Source organism: Fundulus heteroclitus, unplaced genomic scaffold (assembly GCF_011125445.2).
Source record: "Fundulus heteroclitus isolate FHET01 unplaced genomic scaffold, MU-UCD_Fhet_4.1 scaffold_106, whole genome shotgun sequence".
Classification (NCBI taxonomy): Eukaryota; Metazoa; Chordata; class Actinopteri; order Cyprinodontiformes; family Fundulidae; genus Fundulus; species Fundulus heteroclitus.
This window is the reverse complement of record NW_023396519.1, coordinates 526,046-547,861: the sequence shown is the minus strand read 5'-3', so window position 1 is coordinate 547,861 and position 21,816 is coordinate 526,046. Positions and strand designations below refer to the sequence as shown.

The 21,816-nt window shown below is 40.5% G+C and overlaps 1 protein-coding gene across 16 annotated transcripts in view; it reads right to left on the bottom strand.

Moving 5' to 3' along the window:
- Window positions 1-3,096: 3,096 nt before the first annotated feature.
- Window positions 3,097-21,816, bottom strand: part of tacc2 (transforming, acidic coiled-coil containing protein 2) — an 82,978-nt gene continuing 64,258 nt past the window's right edge. For 9 of the 16 annotated variants that reach the window (XM_036128651.1, XM_021314692.2, XM_036128652.1 and 6 more), the window contains 15 exons: window positions 20,107-20,164; window positions 19,803-20,010; window positions 19,343-19,392; window positions 17,818-17,927; window positions 16,519-16,672; window positions 15,245-15,406; window positions 14,832-14,924; window positions 10,799-10,948; window positions 10,631-10,707; window positions 8,655-8,698; window positions 7,508-7,516; window positions 6,727-6,887; window positions 5,189-5,295; window positions 4,871-4,991; window positions 3,097-4,083 (listed from right to left, as the gene is read on the bottom strand). In XM_036128651.1, the coding sequence (XP_035984544.1) occupies window positions 4,018-4,083; window positions 4,871-4,991; window positions 5,189-5,295; window positions 6,727-6,887; window positions 7,508-7,516; window positions 8,655-8,698; window positions 10,631-10,707; window positions 10,799-10,948; window positions 14,832-14,924; window positions 15,245-15,406; window positions 16,519-16,672; window positions 17,818-17,927; window positions 19,343-19,392; window positions 19,803-20,010; window positions 20,107-20,164 (1,570 nt within the window). In that variant the 3' untranslated portion in view covers window positions 3,097-4,017. Of the gene's footprint in view, window positions 4,084-4,870; window positions 4,992-5,188; window positions 5,296-6,726; window positions 6,888-7,507; window positions 7,517-8,654; window positions 8,699-10,630; window positions 10,708-10,798; window positions 10,949-12,925; window positions 12,986-14,831; window positions 14,925-15,244; window positions 15,407-16,518; window positions 16,673-17,817; window positions 17,928-19,342; window positions 19,393-19,802; window positions 20,011-20,106; window positions 20,165-21,816 lie in introns of all 16 variants that reach the window. The other 7 variants (XM_036128645.1, XM_036128656.1, XM_036128646.1 and 4 more) reach the window with 6 other exon arrangements.

Here is a 21,816-nt window from a genome sequence, read left to right as displayed (position 1 = left end):
CCTTATGTACAATTGCAAGGAATTTATGTATTTTAACATTTACAGTCCATGAAATCAAAAGATGCAGAGAATCTGGAGAAATCTTTGCATGTAAGCGGCCAGATGTCAACAACACCCAAGCTGCATCCAAAAAAAAATAATGTTTGGGTAAAGACGCTTCAGTTAAAGTGGAAGTGCATCAGCGGTCGCCATGATAAGTGCTGTCCGAATAGTGCAGTCAGTAAGGAAGGAGGCAGGTACAGGAGCCTGTATGCTTCCTATCATAGTTCCTTAGCAGAGGAACCTCATGAGGTTCCTTACCGGCGCTGAGGAGCTATGTGGAATCCCACAATCCCTTAATACAAATAAGCACAGCCCACCTCACAGAGATTAATGATAATGTCCGGAGAGAAGAGAGCGCACACTTTGTAGCTCATTTTGGGCAGGCTGTAGGCCCGGATTTGAAGTAGTTTTTGGGAAATGACGGTTGTTGTGTCCTTCCGACCAAAAAGGAAAAGCTCTATCCCAATTTTTATCAATGCAAAGTTTTAAAGCTAGCATCTGTGATGGTGTTGGTGTCCTTTTCTAGTAATTTGATCTGAAAAATTAGATCTGGACTTTGACTGGACCATTCTAACTCATGAACACGATTTGATCTAATCCCATCATTTTAAGCTCTGTCTCTTTAGGTGGTTTTCCGCTTTAAGGTGAACCTACACTCTGTTCTTCAGATTTCCTTGTTTTCCCTTGTAGCATGATGCTGCCGCTGCCAGTTATTCAGCACGTGGCTGTTCTTAAACTTAGACAGCTTTATTGTCATTTTGTATGCACAAAGTGCGTACAGAACGAAATTTCGTTTACATACAGCTTGAAAAATCACAGTAAATTGCAGTAAATTTCAGGATAAAGATGCAGCAGCATTCGGGGTGACGTGTAGGGTTTTCTACCACAATATTTTACATGTAGGCCAAAAATAGTATTTTGGTCTCATCTGACCAGAAGACCTTTGTTCACATCTTTGCTGTGTTTCCCACATGGCTTGTGAAACTAGAACTCTTACAGCCATTTCACAACAACAGCTTTCTTTTTGCCATTTTTCCCATAATGCCAAGTTGTGGGCTGTACAGCTGAGAGCTGTGGATCTCTGCAGCTTCTGCAGAGTTACCATGAGCCTCTTAGCAGCTTCTGAGCTTAATGCCCTCCTTTCCAGGCCTGTCAGTTTAGATGGACGACCATCTCTGTAGGTTTGCTGTTGTGACATAAATTTTCCATTTTCGGATGATGGATTCAACCGTGCTCTGAGGAATGTTCAACACAAGACATATTGTTTTATAACCAGTTTGAAACTTCTTTTTTTTTAAAACGGGGTCAGAATTTTATTTCTGAGCTGTCGGCTGTGTTCCTTAGTCTTCATGATGCTGTTTTGTTCACTGATTTTCAGAAAATCTGGATTTATACTGAGATTAAGTCACACCCATGTGGACTATTTTTGCTTTATGGTTGAGTTCCAATGCTTACCGCTTAGTGTAGCGGTGAGAGTTTCTGCCTCCTATGTAAATGGTTGATGGATCAAATCCCCATTGGGGAGGCTTAGGTTTGGGGGCTGCACAGTGGCGCAGACCTTCTCGCCTTGCAGCAAGATGGTCCTGGGTTCGACTCCAACATGCATGTTCTCCCTGTGCATGCGTGGGTTCTCTCCGGGTACTCCAGCTTTCTCCCACAGTCCAAAAACATGACTGTTAGGTTAATTGGCCTCCCTAAATTCTCCTTAGGTGTGTGTGTGTGAATGGTTGTTTGCCCTGTGACAAACTGGCGACCTGTCCAGGGTGTACCCTGCCTCTCGCCCATTGACAGCTGGAGATAGGCACCAGCACCCCTCATGACCCCAAAAGGGATAGATGTGTTAGAAAAAGGATGGGTTGAGCCCGTTGTAATGCATTTATTTTAGGGATATCAGAGCAAAAATCTCATAAGGTACTTTTTTGTAGTTAGTTTCATCCAGGAACTGTTTTTAATCTCTAAAACTTAATGCCTAATTTAAACGCATTTACCTGTAAGGACCTATATTGAAGCTTGATTATTAAAGTTTTACAAAGAGCAGTGAAATAGGAAAACACAACAACAAATGTCACGTTGCGACAAATAAATAAAGGCCGAGAGCAAACAGGAAAGGAATGCAGCTCAGGTGCAAGAGTGACCTAGTCTGCAGAGAGCCTTACATGCATGTCTAAGGGATATGAGTGTTTTTTTTAAACTGACTTTTATACATGTAGGAAAGTAGAAACCGAATTTGAAGTCAACAGCACAGACTAAAGGAAAAGGAGAGATGTATTTTCACTAAGGGTGTAATGGTACATAAAGAAAACGGTTCAGTACGGATGGATGGATGCTACAACAATAAGACCGATTAAAAATGGGCAATGTTGTTTAGTTTGTTTGAGACCTTTTGAGAATAAAAAGTTTAAATCACTTTCAATTCATCGGTTCAAAAAGCCTTGTGGTTCATTTAGAGTTAACTTTCAAAACAAAATTGTGCTCCTATCCATGTTACAAAGAAATGTTTTCCTTCTCCCCTTCCTAAAAGTATACTTGTTGAGTCTGTCTCCATTTTTCCGTTCATGAGTTTTAGTATTTACCATGCTAAAATATTTTTTTTTATAATTTCTCTGCCCATTGCATGAACTGAACTTGCAGGGAATTGTTGAGAAGCGGCTTTGGTCTTTTTTTATTTTATTTTTTTAAATGCTTGAATAATTTTTAGGAAAACCTACAGCTGTGCAAAAATTTCTTAATGATACTTTTTTTTCTCACCACAGAATATATGTCCTCAAGTTAAAGCCTGGTGTGAGATTATGCTGCTAGAGTAAAAGAAGAATTTTATTTAATTCCTCTCATACATCTTTACCAGGAGTGTAAGCCCGGGTGTAAAAAGCATCATCAGTATTAATAAATGATCAGTGTAAGGCCATCTAAGTTTAAGTGTTGCTCAAGCCCTGACAGGTTATTGGTAAAATAAAATAAAAAAAGTACACTTTTTTTTTTTTTTCTGAAATCCCAACTTAACATGGGGCCTTTACATTTCAGCAGACACAGGGTAACAGATCGAGAAAGCCAGAGTGAACGTTGAGCTATATTGCCATCTTTTATTGCACTTTGTAAGCTGATGCTGTACAGTAGCTGTGAAGAGGAGTATTCCTCGGTGAAAAATGACCCCTGCAGGACACAGACGTCGTCCCCCAGAAGTAAAATTGCTCCGGCTCATAACTGAATACAGTCACAATTAGTTTGTTTTATATCAAAATAAATCCCCCCTCCCAAAAATAAAATTAATAAAGTCCCACGATTTCATCAAAAAAACACTATGACAAGCATGATAAATATTTAAATGCTTACACGAGGGCAGCAGGGTGAGGATGATAGAGTAACAATATCAAAATGCAGACACGTTTTTTTTTTTCTGTTTTATACTTGGATTTTCCAGAGTACAGTATATACAAACGATAACATTACAAGGTTTTCTTTCTCCCTTACATGCAAGACTATCGTGATGGTTTGTGTCGTGTTCCAAGTGTCTCCAGACTGTACAATTAAATCTAAACATCTGTGGCTAATTAATTTTATTTTTTATTTTTTTTTTCAAAATCTACCTTAATCTTGCATCAAGAGGAGAAACTAACAGGAGCGGGTAAACAGTCTTCTCCCTCAGTGGCTGTCATGGCAAAAAAAAAACACGTAATTCAAACCCACAAACAATCCCGGCGCTTCTTCGTCACCGCACACACGCAGTCACGCACGCATCACTCGTCACTGATATGATAGATTTGCTAAAACTTTAAACCAGACCCCCGATACAGTACGATACACTGACACATCAAAAATGTACAGAGTAATAAGAGGAGGTCGTTTCTGTGGAGACTCCGTAGGAAGTGGGAACCCCCAGGACCTCTTTGGCCTCAAATGTCCGTCGTTTCTTGCAACAGTGATCCACTTTGTGTTCATACAAGTATTCGCTTGTGAGGTTTGCTTGTGCTGCGGCTGCTAACTCTTCCCCATTTTGGCGATCAGCTCGTCGCAGATCTTCGTCAACTCCTCGATCTCCTTGTTCTGTAAAACATTGTTAAACATTAAGTATTCAGATGCCCTGAATTTTTTTTTCCGAAGAGTTGGCTCAACTGTAAACGTATTAAGATGCGGCTGTCTGGCTAAACTGGGGCTGGGCAGCAGTAATCAGAGTAGAGGCTATATAACGTGGTAACCCCTGGGAAGCTGCAGTGGGGGGGAAATGGTATTCAAAAGTCCTATGAATGGTGAAAAAACCCCATCAAGACGCTTTACTCTGAACATATCCTCTCCACCATGATGGGAGCTGCTCGTGGTGGGGAAGATATCAGACTGGGGTCTAACCCTAAAGAGCCACTCTGGAACGGTTTAGATCAAAGCATGTTAATGTTTGGGAATGTTAGGGAATGGCCTGGTCACAGTCCAAACCTAAATCTGACTGACAATTAGTGGCAGGAATTGAAGATTGATGTTCAACGATGGCCTCCACCAGGCCACCACTGTGACTGAGTTTGAGCTCTTTTGCAAAAGAGAAGGGGCAGAAAAAATCCTGTAAGCTGTAAATGCAGCAAAATGTTGTCCTTTAAAGTAGTGAGCAGCAAATCACAGAGTTCAGATTATATTAGTAAGTAAACTGTTCAAATCAGGTGACCTTTATGCAAAATTTAACACAAAGTGTGGCGAAGTCATGTGTGGGTTCAAACATGGTGAAACAGAAAAAAAATCAACCTGTATGAATACTCTTTGACAAGACAGAGTATTTCTGTTTAATTTATTTATATATATATATAGATGGATGGATAGATAGACAGATAGATGTCCCATTGCTGACCTTTTGTTCCAAAGTGCGCTCCAAAGAGTCCACCTTCATCTGCTCCTTCCTCAGACTGGCTTGGTGGGCAGCCTGCTCCTGCTTGGCCTTCACTCGGACCTGTGCTATCTCTGCATTGGCCCTGCAGATGTATTGCAAAAGTTAACCTGCAGCACTTGTGTAAGGACAAATATAACTCTGCAGAAATGAATTTAAAGCATCTCAGAAACATAAGAAATGTAACTAACCTATCAGAAAAAGTACCTTATATTGGTTGGACACAGATAGCATATTGTGGTTTTGTCATTTGTGGGCTAATTACAATATGTGTATACTTACTTGTCAAGTTTCTCTTCAGCGTGGATCTTCAACGCCTGGTATCGCTGCTCTTCCTTGCGGACTCTGGACAGATACTCCTGAGCACATTTCTTTAGGACTTCTTCATTCTAAATAAAGGGAGTTTTTTTATTATTATTCCTCACATTAACAAACTCTAGTACTCTTCACACTTCCACTAGTAACTATGTGTAAAAACCTTTAAAATAAAATCAGTTTATATTGTAGTAGCATTACTGATATTATTATTTCAAATTCAACCTCTACGTTTTTTCACAACACCATTGGTGCCACAACTATTAGTGCCCGGTCCACATGTGTTAAAAGTAAATGCAACTGCAGAAAGTTTTTAGTTTCTAGGAACTTTAAAATGGGGCACATGGACCCATTTCTTTTAACCGCTGGCCACAAAGCTGCATGAGGCTTTTTCTTTTGCCATCACCCACACAGAGCAGGTCAGCAAGTCGCCATCTGTCACTCTAATTGGAACTGTGTGCTTTGGTCAGATGCAACTAAAACAGCCGTGTTCTGTTCAGAACCGTCGTTGCTTTAATAAAACCAGTCCAGTAATTAGTAAATAGCACACTCCGGCACCATGCGACCCATATGTGTCAAAGGTCTCATTGGACGATGCGTTCCCATCTTCTGCAACACACGGTCTATTTGATACACGTCTTGGATACATAGAAAACAATCTCATGCCCCCTTTTAACTAAAGTGGAGGATTTGTGAGGCTGTGGGTCTGTTTCTCTTTAGGAGCTCAGGAAAACTTTGCTAAATATAAGGCAACATGAACACTATCGATTATGGGGACATTTTTTAATCAAAACCTGGTGACCTTTGCTGGAAAACAGACAATGGATCATCACTGGGTCTTTCAACAAGATATTGTTCCAAAACATGTGGTCGAATCATGATAGATACACTGCAAAAACAGAACTAAACACAAGCAAAATGTCTCTTGAAATGACTTTGAGCCGGTAAATAAGATGATCTGCCGATGGGATAAGATTTTTGTACTTAAAATAGAAACGATTCAAATCCATCCTCTTTTTTTCAAGAGCAGTATATCTAATTATCTTGTTTTAGAGGTCCATTTACTAATTCCATTGCCAGATCATCTTATTTACCTGCTTAAATCAAGGATAAATACACTCATTTCAAGAAAAAAATACTTATTTTTAGTTCTGTTTTTGCAGTGAAGTAGTTCAGTAGACAAAGAAAAATCAACTTTCTTTGATAGCCACCTGCTCTAAGATGATCTTTCCCTCTCTTTGCTACTACGTTTGGAAAGACTGAGACTTATAGTAATAGCAAAGTTGTCAATAAGTGTGATAGCAGTGACTCTGATAAATCTTTCTTTATGATTTCTCTCAGCTGGATAAATGCACTCAAAGGCTGGATTTTCTAAAGTCTTCAAGAATTTGTAACAATTTTTTTCAGGCTAATATCCGTGAAGGGTTCTGTAGAGCAGGACTTTCAAAGTCCTCACATTTTACTCGTAGAAAATGTGCCAGGTTTTAAGTAATTTCGTGTGGCACCTTGCGGAAGCCGTCCAGCACATCTTTCATCTTCTCATAGCGACGGAAGAGGTCAGCCAGGGACTTCTCCACAGAGTTGAGGTCGGCCAAGGCCTGGTCCTTCTCGATGATCAGCTGCTGGATGGTGTGGTGGGACAGAGACTTCTCCTTCTGGTCGTCCTCTGGTGGAAAGACACACGCAGAGATTTCCTAAATCCTCCGTCTATCCACTAACAATGGTGATGTAGGAGGTACAAACAGTTTCCCACAACATACATGAAAAGGGACACATTTTTAACAATGTGACAGAAAGGATTTGCAGGTTTGGGTCTATTTTCTACATATTTTTTTTATTGCATGCAAACAGAATGCAACAATGAGGAAATAAAAAGGGAAAGCTACGTTTTATGAACCTTGGTAGCTTAGTTTGCTTAGAGTGACGCTTGCTTGTCTTTTAATTAACTTACAGTAGCTCATCTACTTGTGCAAGTAAAGCTGCTTGAGTGGCTTTAGAATACACCTCCAGTCAAGCGTCTATGCACCTCTAAGACCTTTTTACTGCTTTGATGTCACTCAGATGGATGTAATATTGTATTCAATATACACAACCTGACTGATTCTTTGGTTTTTACCTATAAAAATGTAAAAAGTCTTAGCAAACAGAGCGAAATGCAACCAAACAGACAAACAACAGCCACTAGATGAGGATGAGGAGAGGAGCCCGCCCGCTCCCCTCGCTGACGGACAGATGGAGAGACGCGAGCTGACACAGACAAGCAAAGGACGGCTCTGCGATACTCACCTGGCATGCCTGTCAGGGTTATCATATAGTAAGGGGCAACGGTGGGAGCAGAACAGAAAAGAAGGGAGTGCGTTAAGTCAAGCCGGGAGGGTCAGGACGTGTGAGAGAGAGAGAGCCGAGCGTCAGACATGAACAGAGACAGATTCTTTAGTGCATGTGAGCTGAGAAGGGCAAAGGCATTAAATTAGACGGCAACACAAAAGCCAAATCTTCAGGAATGTCTTAAGGTGGCAAAGGAGGATGTAAGTGAGAGCAGGATTAATGCAAAGTGAGCAAATAGTGACATTTAATTAGTCCAGGAAGGCTGCCGTTGATGGACAGCGTCTCAGGTTTCCTGCAGCACTGACACCAGGATCTATCTCGCTGCAGGAGATTAACAAAACTAGACTAGAGATGCACTGAGAAACCAGACTGAGTGAAACAGGAAGATCTATAGCTTGATTTATCTTGACCTATGACCCACTGATAGGAAGTAAAAAATAAATAAATCAGGTAACAATATTTTGGTGTGGAAGTTGTTACTGAGGGAAGAAGACTTCTAGTTATCTTTATTCAGTATCAGTTTAGAAATGACCAAGGCGCACAAAAAATTAGAAGAAGCTATTTTACAGCCTGAATTTGAGTTAGAAAGACTAGTTAAGGCAAAGAGCTATATTCCCTTAGCATTACACAGAGTTGGCTGGTTATGTAATTGTAGCTTACCACGTCTAACGACTAATGTATATATGCTACACAGAGCTTAAAATGTCAACTCTATAACCCTTTTGTCTGTGTTTAAAACAGTAAAACCCTGTTTGACAGTGACTGCTTCCTCAGTCACTATAAAACACGCCGCGTGACGCCGACTGTGAATAAATAATTAACTTCTTACAGCCTGATATTTTGATAGTTAATCTCCATACAGTATGATGGAGACATTGGAAGCGGCTAAAATCTGTTTCAGTAGGTCAAAGTTTTCTAAAAGCTGACTGGTGCATCTCTAAGGTAACTGATGTGAAGTCAGAGGCCGTGGGGTTACAAATATACACTTCAGTAGCATAATGAGGAGCAAAGTAAAGTGTAAGCGTTTGATGCGCATTTGTTGATTTACTTAAACTTAATGTGAACTTAAATCAATGACTGGATTATATAAGGAAGGAAAACTCACCTATCATCTGAGCAATAGTCTTCTCATATTCAGCAACAATCCTCCTGCAGATGAAAAAGATTAGCACAAATTTATCATCAGCACAATGTCAGTGTGTGCAATATTATTACTGAAAAGATCTGCTTAGATTGCAGCCAATATTAGATCATCATGTAAATACTGTTTTACTCGCAATATGGGGGTGTGATTGCAGTTGTAAGCTAAATTATGATCACGGTGTTGTTTTCAAACTGTCTTTACTAAATTACAAGTAAATTATAATCAAAAGAATTAAAACAATACAGCAAACATGTGCAAATGTCTAAAATGGTGTCCCAGGTGGAGACATTCAGATGTTAAAATAATGTCAACAAGGACTTGGAGCACCCTGAATCACATTTATGATTCCAAGAAAATAAGTTTTCAAATGCTTTTTTTTTTATTTATTGAGGAGAAAAACTAACTGAACTTACTTCAATCTATATGAAAAAGTAATGCCACCCTTGGAGCGACTGCCATCAAGAAGTCAACTTTTGACACCTGGCAATAGCTGCGTTTACATGCGCAAATTTCCCTGATCGAATTGTTCCAAAAAGGAGAAAAAAAAATCTGAATATGTTCTTTATATGAGCACAAAATCAACTAATCCAATAATGATGCATCAGGATTTATTCAGAATAGAACCGCTTTGACATGTTGAAAGTTGTCTAAATTTCCCTTAAAAAAAAACACACACAGTTCAGTCTTTGTCGGCGCTGCAAAAACAAACAAAGAAAACACCAAATGCGGATGTGTGTTTGTTCTGTAGAGTACCCAGTCTTCTATTCAATTCAATTCAATTTTATTTATATAGCGCCAATTCATGAAACATGTCATCTCGAGGCACTTTACAAAGTCAAATTCAATCATATTATACAGATTGGTCAAAAAGTTCCTATATAAGGGAACCTGTTGATTGCTTCAAAGTCCCAACAAGCAGCATTCACTCCTGGAGAACCGTAGAGCCACAGGGAGAGTCGTCTGCTTTGTACATGGCTTTGCAGCAATCCCTAAATTCCTTCTGAGCGATTAATTTTAGCAAACATGATCACTGACCTTAGCTGAGCACAGAGAGGCTGACATAACTTCAGATGTTGTTCTGGGTTCTGTTTTGACCTCCTGGATGAGTCACCGATGAACCCTTAGAGACATTTTGTATGTTTTTTACTCTGTAATTGATTAATTGATAGCTCAACATCTCCTGGGAAGATTGACCAACCATTCATGTTTTCTCATGTTGGTTTTAAGTGTGACCCAAAAAAAAGCAAAGAATTTTTTTTTACACCTGTTTATTATTTAAACCCACAAAAGAAACTATAATCCATCTATCAAGTAGTAAAGTGTTACTATACTGGTAAAATAAAAGTAAAAGTGTTATTAAAATAAAAGTCTGCTATTATTGCTAAAAGTAGACTTTTATGTAGATGAACCTGTTATGTTTCTTTACGTACGACCAGACCCTTTGCGACTCTGTTCCGGTAAAACAGGTTGTGCGGGGTAAGAGGATTGATTAGCATTGCCTCCCTCTTAGTCTCTTAGCTCCTCCTTATCCAGAGCACAATCAGTTAAAGGGGGTAAGCTCTGTCTTATCGGTGCTAAATGACCCTCCTGCAGTCACACTCACCACCTGCTCACCGACAAGGAGCTTCAGGTCTGCTTACATCCAGCTCCCTGAGTCTGAACCTAAAGCGATCTGCTGACCGTCATCTATGGGTGAGGTTAGAGCCGTTGTCAGCAAGAATTAATTATTATTAATTCTCTTTTCTATCTAAAACCACTATAAAACACATCGATCTAATCTGCCCTTTGTGCTGATTTTAAAACTTTTTTTGGACCTGGACGTGTGTCCTCGTTTGACATTTTCAGATAAACCAATCAAAAGGCTTCGTTTCCCTGAATCATTGTTGCATATCTGCAACTTGGGTGGAACTGATCACATCTCAAGGTTTTCTTCTTACCTCATCTCCACCACTTCCTGTCGACTGTCCTCATACTTCCTCTGCCACTCCAGGACTTCTTTCTCCTTTGACACAATCTATGACAGGGGGGGGGAATTAAAGACAGTTAAATAAAGGTGTCGAACTGAAACTAACACAATTTTCACCACTCAGAGTAAAAAGCGGAACCTCCTCTCGCGCGATATCCAGCGACTGGTCCAGATCTCTCGGCAGATGAGGACTCTCGCCGTCGTTGTAGCCACTGCTGCCGCTGGTCGTCTTGGCGTAGAGCGAGCTCTTGGGTATGGAGCTCTCCGCAGACGACAGCATGTCCCGCCGCTGCTTCCAGGAAGCAAAGGAGAGCAGGGAAAGGAAGGGAAACATGGCGAGTTACAAACCAGACACGGCTACAGGTGGGACGCCCTCATCCAGGGGCTCACACCCGCACGTCCGACTGGATTCCTCGACGACAACCTGACGGCAGCGTGTGAACCACGCAGATCCGCTCCACACGGCAAAACTCGTGAATCCTGCAAGCTGCTGATGTTTCTAAAGACTCGGGCGGCCACTAGATGATTGGATGGAACAGCCTTCGTTGCCGCGGCGTTTGCTAATCGGCTGATGCCGGCCTTGGCTGGGCAGTCGTGAGCGCCTGCTGCTTGCAGAAAGCAAGACGAGAAGGCAGGAGGGCAGCAGCAGATGATACGGGGAAGCGGACCGGGCAGCAGCCGCGTTATTGTTAGTGTTTGGTCATGAAATGGAAAACTGCTATAAACTGGTTTTACCTCGCAGAGTCCAAGAGGTGCATGCATCTATAAGGCTGTGACAACATATTAATACCTCAGCTTCCTTCAGGAGAACTTTTTTTCAGTTTCGGTATTTCACGCATAGATTTTTGCCCTGGCAGGAAAGGATTTAGTCAACTCTGGTAGAGCTGGATTAAAGGAGGATTTAATGAACCGGCGGGGGCCGGCAGAGAACAAGGGGATCTGCTAATACGCAGAAAGAAAGCTAGGAGTTGTGTCTGGCTCACGCGCTAATGCCACTAATTAAATTAAGGTTAAAAAAAACAAAACAAAGTAAAAACTGGGGGCCTTCTGTATGGCTTCTTGTTCTATTTTGAGTTAAAAAAAACTGGATCATCACATAAACTGCAAAAACTGTGGTTACACAACTTTATCTGGCGCAAAAAGCAGATTTTAAAATGGGGCCAAAACTGAGGACACAGAAGCAAGTAAAACGTTGACCTTAAGGGATAATATCAACGCTTTTTGGACCTGATCAGTAATCAGTCGGAAGATAGATATCCGATCAGAAGTGCTAACAGGTTGAGCTAACGTCAACTCTAATTAACGTTAGCGTTTTCCAGCTGGAAACCTGCTACCAGAAAGTAGAAAAAGGCAGACTTGTTGTCAGTGTATTAACCCTCCAGACCACTAAGGTCTTCTGGCTCCAGCCTACTCTGCAGAACCAGAACCAGAACCAAACAAGGAGAAGCAGCATTTAGTTCCTATGCTCCACTTATCTGGAACAAACTTCCAGAAAACTGAAAAAGTGCTGAAAGCCTGAGTTCCTTTAAATCAAGATTAAAAACATTTGTTTAGGATTACCTTTATCTGTTCTAGTTAAACTGTTTTACTTAAACATCCTTAGTTCAACTTTGTAGTCCAACTGCTTTTAGTTTCTATTTTCCCATTTTTTTTTTTGTTTCTACATTTTACTCCAAATTGCTTTTATTCTGTTTTATTTTCCTGTATTTTAATCATGTAAAGCACTTAGCATTGTATTTGTACTGAAATGTGCTCTACAAATAAATTTGCCTTGCCTTGCCCTATTCTACAGCTTATTTCCTGTTCCTTGAGGAATCTGGAACTAAAATCAGCTGGTGAGAGCTTTACAAAATCAGTGATCAGAAATCACGTAGGCAATCTCTGATCAGTATTGAAGCTTTTTTTTTTTTTTTTTTCAAGAAGCTTCAGAAAATGCTGTCTAGATGTAGCACATGTCTGATCTACTCAAGTGCAGTCTGTGTGTATTTGGACCAGATGGTGGCCCCAGCTCTGTAGTTCAGAACTAAGAAGTCCTGTGCCAAACCGGGCAAACAGGTTAACTATATTGTGCTCATATGTATCATTTTATACATATTCAAAACAAAGGGGAATGTATATTAAAAAGATTGTCAAATTCAATGTAAAATTTTCATATCTTTCAATCCAGTCAGACGTGAAACAATGAAAAAAATTATTCTTGCCCAAATACTTGGACTGCACTCTAGGTGGGTAAGAACAGCTCACAGGGTGGTCGTGTTACTCTTACTTTGAGTAAGGGCGAACCGTTGATATTCCACCGCCGTGTGCTGGGTTTCTTCAGTCGAGACTGTGAAGCGTGCGGAGCAAAAAACATGAGTCTCGGAGGGACAAGACTAAGAAGTAGCTGCCCTACTCCGAGTCTGTCGCGGGGCTTTTTTCCTTTTGAGATTTAGAGACTTCCTAACTCGGCTAACTCTTTAATTCCAACTAAACCGACTGCTGACATCTACCAGATGCATATTTTTATGTCGCGTAGCTTTTATAAGATTCAATGCCTGATAAAAAGTGTTCATACTACCTAAACCTTTTACGTGTTGTCTCATTGCAACAACAAACGTCAAACGCATATTTTATTGGGATTCCATGTGATGAGGCACAAAGTAGTGCATGATTGTAAAGTGGAAAGAAAATCTTATACGGCCTTCCAAGATTTTACAAACAAAAATCTGAAAAGAGCATTCAGTCCCCTTTACTCTGATACCATTAAAGATAATCTTCTGGCACTAATTTGCCTTCACAACGAAGACAGGATGATCCACCCAAGCAGAGAGCATTAATCACAGAAGCAGCCAAGAGAACCTTGGTCAAACTGGAGGAGCTGCAGAGATCCACAGCTCAGGTGCGAGAATCTGTCTCCTAGCGGGAATGTTAGTCGAGCATTTCGTCTTTAAGGAATAGCGGCAAGAAGAAAGCCAGTGTTAAAAGCAAGCTAAAAGAGGTCCTGTTTGCAGTTGGTTGGTTTGCACAAACCATGTAGGGGAAACAGCAAATGTGTGGAAGAAGGTGCTCTGATCTGATGAAAATCAATGTTTATTTGCCCTTAAGGCAAAAGACTACGGTTGGAGGAAAACTGACATCGCTCATAACCCTGAACACACGATCCACACCATAAAACATGGCAGAGGCAGCAGCATGATGTGGAGATGCTTCTATCTGCAGGGGCAGGGGTCTGAGTTCATTGGAAACTTGTTAAATTCAGGACAACACTGGAAGCAAACCTGTTAGAGGCTGCAAAAGACTTGCAGCTGTGGATTGGGTTAACTTTTCAGCCAGCAGGGATGGTCCCCGAAAAACCTGCTGCAGCAACATTAACATAAATTGGTTAAAAAAAAAAGTACAACTGGGGGCTGACTACAAACTCTCATCACACTTTTCAGATTTTTATTTGCAAAAATAAAAAAACCTTGAAACCCATGCAGAGTTTTCCTTCCACTTCTTAGCTATGCACTGCTTTGTGTCGGGCATATACAATAAAAATAAAATGAAATATAAAATCATGTTAGCAGGTGTAACATGTGAAAAAGTAATGAACCTAGCATGAGCACGTTCTGCGATGCGCTGGAAGACTCTGTGTTGCGTTAGAGCTGTAGGTCGGTGGGGAAGGGGGGGGGGGAGGAAGGGGGCGAAGCTGAACACTAAATGTGACTGGAGATCTGAAACTGAGGATCATGGAATACACCAGGGAGAGTTGCAGCCGTGCGACTCTGCAGCTGCACATTTTTAGGTTACTGTGTTACATCCCCAGTCACATTCACGCTGATGTAAGCCTCTCATGAACAGGCAACAAGCAACAAAACAACGCAAGAGGGGGCTGAGAAGGCTGCTGGATTGCGGATTAACCTGGAGGAGCTCGTTGCCAGTCGGCGTGGGGAGCTAAGCACCCTTAGCGCTACCGTGGGCGGGGGGCGGGGGGGGCGCCGGGATTGTGGAAACTGCAGCGCAGCCGGCATGCCGCAGGGACCGATCGGCAAGCCGAGGCACACCCATGCAAACACCACAGTCTACAATAACCCACTTTCTCTACACCTGCTTGTCCCTGATCACTCACTCAAAACGCCTGTTTTTCCTGCAGGAAACATGCTCACCCACACACACACTGAGTACAGCAGGTGCAGGCTGAGTCAGCGCAGTACCTGGGGGGTTACAGTGGAGAGGGAGGGGCACTGGGAGATGCTTTGGGCTACTTGCAGAGCCTCTAGCCTCAGGGCAGCAAGCACCAGCTCCTCCTTGGCCGCACACACAGGAGGGGGGGGCCAAATATCAGGAGGGTTAGGGAGGAGGGTTGAAGAGAGCAAAGGGAAACATACAGAGACTTGAATTGAGGTCACACATTTGCTGCCGTCGGCTTTTTTTTTCATCATTATTCTACTTCACGCAACAGGGCAAAAAACTGCAGGTAAGGGGAGGAGGAGACACAAAAAGAAAGATGAAAGGGGTGAAACACGTTGACACAATGGGAGCGACGTGGAAACAGAAACACACACAGTCACAGTTCGTCCCCCGGAGCCCGGGCATTTCCAGGCTCGTTCGCGGTGGGGCAACACACCTGTAGCTTTTGGGCGAACGCGGTTGGGTTGGTCTCAGCCAGGTCAGGCTCCAGGTACCGCAGGGGGTCCTCGCTCTCAGACAGCCTGTCTAACAACGGGGGCATGGCCGGGGCCGGGGCCGGGGCAGGAGCGGGGGCCTCCACGGGGCCCTGGCTATAGGGCTACAGGAGCACCAGGAGGAGCGGGCAGAGGGGTGGGGAGGGGGGGAGGGGACGGGACGGGACGGGACAGCAAAGCAAGCGCTGAGTGTTTGAGAGGCTGCACCGGGACCTTTATTTCCTGAACCAAAGCTGGGTGCATTCCCTATTCTTTTTTTTTTGGAGAATCGCTGTGAATCGCCCCCTAGGATAAAGCCTCGGTCTCACGGTACTCTGTTCTGACTAAACAACAATGTGGTGTAAAATAAAACTAAATAAAAAAAAAAAAGTGACATACAGGTGCATCTCAGTAACACAGAGTATAAGTGCAAAGTTTCTATGCTTTTTCTTCTTTTTTTCTTAACTCTGCAATGTTTGGTGATTGCAGCTTACAGTTAATTAGAACCAGTTGGAATATTACAAAAGACCAATTAAAAAAACTGATTAGAATGCATGAATGTTTAAGTAAGCCAAAACAGCTTATTCATAAGAACCTGGCTGTTAACAGAGTGTCCCGTCCAGGTGTTTTAACGGGAAGTTTAGTGAAAGAGAAAAGTCTGACAGAAATAGATCCAAAAGCGACGGGCAAAACCGCCAGCCTAGAGAAGTCCAATCAAAAACAGAAATGCTGGCCTACTAAGAAGCACGCCCATGTTTATACAGCAACACGTGTTCAGTTAGTTAAATGAACCCAATGCAGACCACCATTAAATAACAATGGAAAATCCCATTCAGTTCATCTGAAAGATGATTAGTTCAGTGCTTAGCCCAGGTAAGATGCTTCCTGACATGTCAGGAGTGGCTTACAACAAGGAATGTGAGAGCGGCAGCACATATCTCTGAGTTTTACCTTCCACTCAACTTTTCATTATATTCTGTACACAACACTCTGCAAACCTCCCGGTTCTTTAACAACCCTTTTATGGCTTAGCCCTCCTTGTGGAGGATTTCTGAGTTTACTTTTTAATGTAAGTTAGTGATATAAATTCCCTTTATTAATGATATTCTAATCTACTGAGTTGCACCTGTAACCCCCATACATGGCGATGAGCAGACAGATAAATGAAAGTTGACTTATTCCTTATAACACGTGATCAATGCCAGCTGACATGTTCAGTAAAAAGCCCTCGTCTCACCTGCTCTTCCATCTCTATGCTCTGTGTCCGGCTGAGCGCTTCGGACTCTCGCTTCCTGCCCTTATCCCCGGCAGAGCCTTCGGGACCGGGCCGCGGGCTCAGCACTGGCGTCTTCATGCCAGCGGATATCTGGGCCTCCATTTCCTCAAAGCTCCTGCGCAGAAAGAGAGCAGCAGTCTGAGGGCTGTGCAGGCGTGCCAGGAAGGGTATGAGGCGTACTTGATACGATGGACGGACGCGATGATGAAGACTGGTTAACCAGCGGAAATGCACCCTCTATACAACCCAGACTGCTAATGGTTACACTAAAAGAGGATTAATAAACAAAAATGTGGAAAAAGATTCACATAATTAGACATTCTTTATAATTTATTCTACATGTGACTAATTGATTTAAATTGACTAGATGGTTCTACCTTCTATGGGTAAATTCACTCTGCTAAAGTTGAAATCTACAACAAAAAACATTGGATTTTGTCACATAAACACTTGTTGATTATGTCCCTTTATTTGCATTAGTGATGGCTTATCCGACAGAAACAATATCAGTATGACCAAAACTTTCCAAATATACAAAGTGACTTATTCAACAAGTATTTTCACTGTGGTAGATTTCGTGAGCCTTCCACACTTTTTGGCACTTCTTAGTAAAGAAATTTAAAAAAGGCTTAAAATAAGTGCATTTTTATTACTGCAGCAATCTCATAGTAAAACTTTTAATTAATATTAAAAAATCACATGGAAAAGCTTGATAGTGACCCCAAAATGCCTATAAAATAAACGTAACTCCAGCATTAAACCATGTTTAGTTATACTTTACTTTTTGAAAGTGGTCAGAGTGTCGCTGAACGTCTGATCTGTGGTTCCTGGTTTATTTTATTTATTTATTTATTTATTTGACAGGGACAGTGTACATTAATTAGCATTGCTGCAAATGCACCAGAATTAGCCGAAAGGCTATTTTTCATCTGTCGTTCCTGGACAGATCTTAAAATTTTCTACCTAAAAACACAACAGTAAGAATTTTACAATGAACAATGCAAATATAAAAAGAAATTAAAAAAATAGATAGAACTCTTCAAATCTTGCTGGAAAATACAGAGTTCATGTTCGCTAGACTACAGATTTTAGGTTAATAAAAATAGAATAAAACATTCAAATAAAAATAATGATACTACATTCACAAAAGATCATGGAAGTTAGAGTTAAATCATTTTTTTCATAGGCATTAAATCATTATCACACCATGCTGTAAAGTAACAAATGTTGCAAAGTTGCAACATGTGATGCATATTTTACCCCGTGCAGGGGGAGCTGGGTTCAGATCCATGTCCACATGTAGTTTTGGTCAAGTTCTCAGATACCGAGTCCAAGTTCAAGTATAGAGATGGCTTTTTGAGAGACAGCGGCTGCAAGATACGAAAACGGAAGTCATCACCATTAGAGATGCAACAAGAAATTTACTGGTGACTGAAATCTAACAATTTTCTGCATGTTCAGCCCTGATTGGTCTATCAAACTTAAAAATCTGATATGGTGTGTCTGGGGATTTTATGATCCCCAGACACACCATAAGAGCTACTACGGCAGGGGAGCAGCAACACTGTAGATGCTATAGTTATCTGAAGAAGACTCAAAATGAGCTGTTTTCAGCAATATTGAGGTGCCTAAAAATGAACTCAGAGGAAGCACAAGTTGATTCAGGCTACAAGAGAGAGAGCATCACTTTCAGTAGGCTGAATGGAGTACTGCAAAGATTATCTGTTTTTTTTTTCTTTGGGAGTACTGCTGCAATGCAGTTGTTAAAAATTGTGATAAGGATATTAATTATGATCAACCTACATTTACATTTTTAACCCACATTTTTCTGACTCTTCTTTTTATACTGTTACCAAATATTCGTACAATTAGCAACTAAAAACACACATCAGGTGTCAGGATGAAGTCGTCCATTCAAGTAGCCAAATATATGAGTGACATGCAGAGTTTGAATGCATGACACAATAAATCAAACTACCAAATATTGCGTCCTAGCAGTACTTTATGATTGACAATGCAAAGATAAATGTGATTTGATATAATATGAGGCTCTGCTTTTGAGCTTTCAGCCTCTATCTTCACACTGGAGAAACCTCAGAAGAGAAGGACGTGAATTCTGTAGGAAATACACATAAAGCTGCTGGTATTGTTACGCTAACCATGCTAATCGCTGATACAAGATGATAAAGAAATATAAAAATCTCAACACAGTAAAAACTTTTGCGTTGCATCTGCTCATAACATATGTAATTAATGAAAACAAAACATTGTGAATACTGTTCTTAACTTTTGCATACTATAGTTTTTGAAGGGAAAAATCTACATTATGGAAAAGTTAATTTATTTCAGCAATTCAGTTCACTAAGTGAAACACATTATATAGAATTTCTCCAGATAATGTTTTCATGCCTTTATTACTTTTATTTCTGCCTCCAGCTAATGAAAACACAACATTTAAGACTAATAAAAACATTTTTAATTTGAAAATCCTGACTCAATAAAAAGTGTCTTTAATAGCTGCTTAAACGATATTTTCAAAAGGTACTTTCAATCCAACAACAAGCCTTATAAGAATGCATGTCCTAATTTATTGAATGTGATTGCATGTTTGCCAAAATCTGTTTCAGCAGCTGAAAGGTTTGAGATAATTTGTAAATCTGCCACAAAATTATGATTTAATCGGCATATACAACAAAAAAAAAAAAAACACAACAACATGTATTACAACTGAAAACAGCCTACATTACATAAATCCATCCGTGAAATGGGCCAAACAAATACTTACAGGGGAGGAAGAGCCAATCTTCTCCATGTACTCGATTTCATAGTCCTGGACTAAGACAGAGAGAGAAAAACTAGTGTTAGAACCAGAACATGAGCTGAGAACCCAGCTGATCAGTGCTGGTCTGATGGGCTCAGAGGCTGGGCCAGCCGGTTTCATCTACGACCCGGATGGGTTGAGCCAGACAGCCTCTGGGAAGAGGTGGGTCCTTTGGGCGGTGAGAGGGCAGTAGAGAACTGGGCCAGCTCTTTTATTTATTTATTTATTTTTTTTACTAATAGAGGAAAAGTCAATACGCTGCACAGTGAATGCACAACAAAGTAACTGACTGCTTAACATGAGCATTTATCCAAACAAAAGCTTTGAATTTCTCTGAATAGCTGCGTGAGTGTGGTCTGCTTTGATGCTGCGTGACTACAGGTGCCTGGAGGGGACCAAAAAAGACCCGACGGCTGTGACGAACCTGGATTCTCCTGAGGGAGACTGTTCTCATTTACGAAAGTCGTAACGTCGCAGGGCTGCGGGATGTCTTGGTGGTCCGGGTTCAAATCCTGGTCCATGCCGTGGCGGGCCGCCCACTTATGACCGGTGGAGGAGGCCAGCTTCTCCTCGTCGGTGGCGTGGTCATCCTGCTGATGAAGGGACGGAGATTCATCTGCGGATGTGGGGTCCTGCAAGACAAAAGACAAAAAAAGACAGAGGAAGGCTGTGAAAATGAAAATTTAAAAGTGAGTAAGCTCAAAAAAAAGATTTAAAAAAATACACACCTGGGATGTGTCAGACAGTGGGGATTTCTTTGGCGATCTCTTCACTCTGAAAGTATTACTGAGGGGGAAAAAAAATATAAAACATCAATAATAAGGATTCAACAGCTCAATGTTAGATCCAGCATACATGGTCTGTTATTTTAATATTGTTTATAGATTAAATATTTCCTAAAATCTGGATGGGAAGCGCCTTTTTCCACATGAAAGGATGAGAGCATTACCTATCATGAGAAATAATAATACTCACTGTGTCAGAATTACATTTTAGATGACATTAATAATTAATATGAAGTATCATTTTCAAAATTAAAAAGCTCCAACAGGGAAATAGACCCTTTAATATAGCTGAGTGGTTAGTGCCACATATGTTAATGCACATTAGCTGTTAAAGGGCCATTTAGTTTTACTGCTTTATCCATTGATTTAATTAGACTGTAAAACTACAATATGAAAGAATACTTATCAAAAACTAAGTGTTTCTGTTTAAATAAAACCAACGCCGATGTTTTAGTAGAGTTGCAATGGTTGAAGATGAGCACAAGGTGGAGCACAAGAACAGTTTTTCTGAAATCGGTTTTCATGAAAGAGCCAGTAGTGTTTGAATAGGAGGTAATTAGAAGCATTTATTTATTCAGTTTTAGCAAACGACTAATATAGTTATCATCTGAAAGAATTATAACTCTTAGGGCTTCCCGATCATTTCTTCTTGGTTATAAAAAGACTTTTATGGGGAAGAAATATTTAGTATCTGATTACTGGATCAGAAGAAAAAAATATTATGTGCTGTCTTTTAAATAAAAAGTTACCAGATCAGCATTTTTACTGATTAAAAATATTGAAAGAATCGTTCTCAGCCTTACGCTTAAACTCGATTTGTGCATCTGTGACTGCTAAACTGATTTATGCAGACATCTTATTTTTGCTCTACTTGCACTGTCAGAGTCTTAACCCGATTTAAATATCATCTGCAGCCTGAAACTAAGATGCAATACAAACTAGATTAGATTTTAAATGTATGAATATATTTGTTTACTTCAAGATTTCAGTAATCACAGATTACATTTTTTATTATTTAAAACTTTTTTGTGTCTATATATTAGTTTTATCGTTCATTCTATTATATGTGATTAGAGCAGGATATAAGGAGAGGCATGAGTGACAATCATTGCAACATTGCATTATTGCGAATTGTTGGCACCCTTTCTAATTAAAGTTTGGATTTTTATTCAGTGTTCAGAGGGGTTCACTGTAAAAAGGGAACTAATGGCAAATCAAATGTTCTTGAAATGAGTGCATGTGTCCATTATTTGAGCAGGTAAGTTTAAATGATTGGCCAGTGGAATATGATTTTTGCACTTACAATGGAAACAACTCATCTCCATCATCTCATTTCAAGCGCAGTATGTCTAATTATCTTATTGTAGGGGTGAAAAATACTCATTCTATTGGCAGATAATCTTATTTACCTGCTCAAAATGGACAAATACACTGATTTAAAAAAATCTGTTTTTGCAGCATTATTGTACCACAATTAAAGATTGAACTAACCATTGTTTTCACACATCTTTACCAGGAGTGGTTAAAATGTGTTCATGTCTATAAAAATCAGGTGTTTTTTTTCTGACACAGAGCTATGGAGAAAAGTTTCTCCTTCTATTTGACACGGTGTAACTTAAAGTTCAGATGCATTAGTTTGCTAGTAGGTCCAAA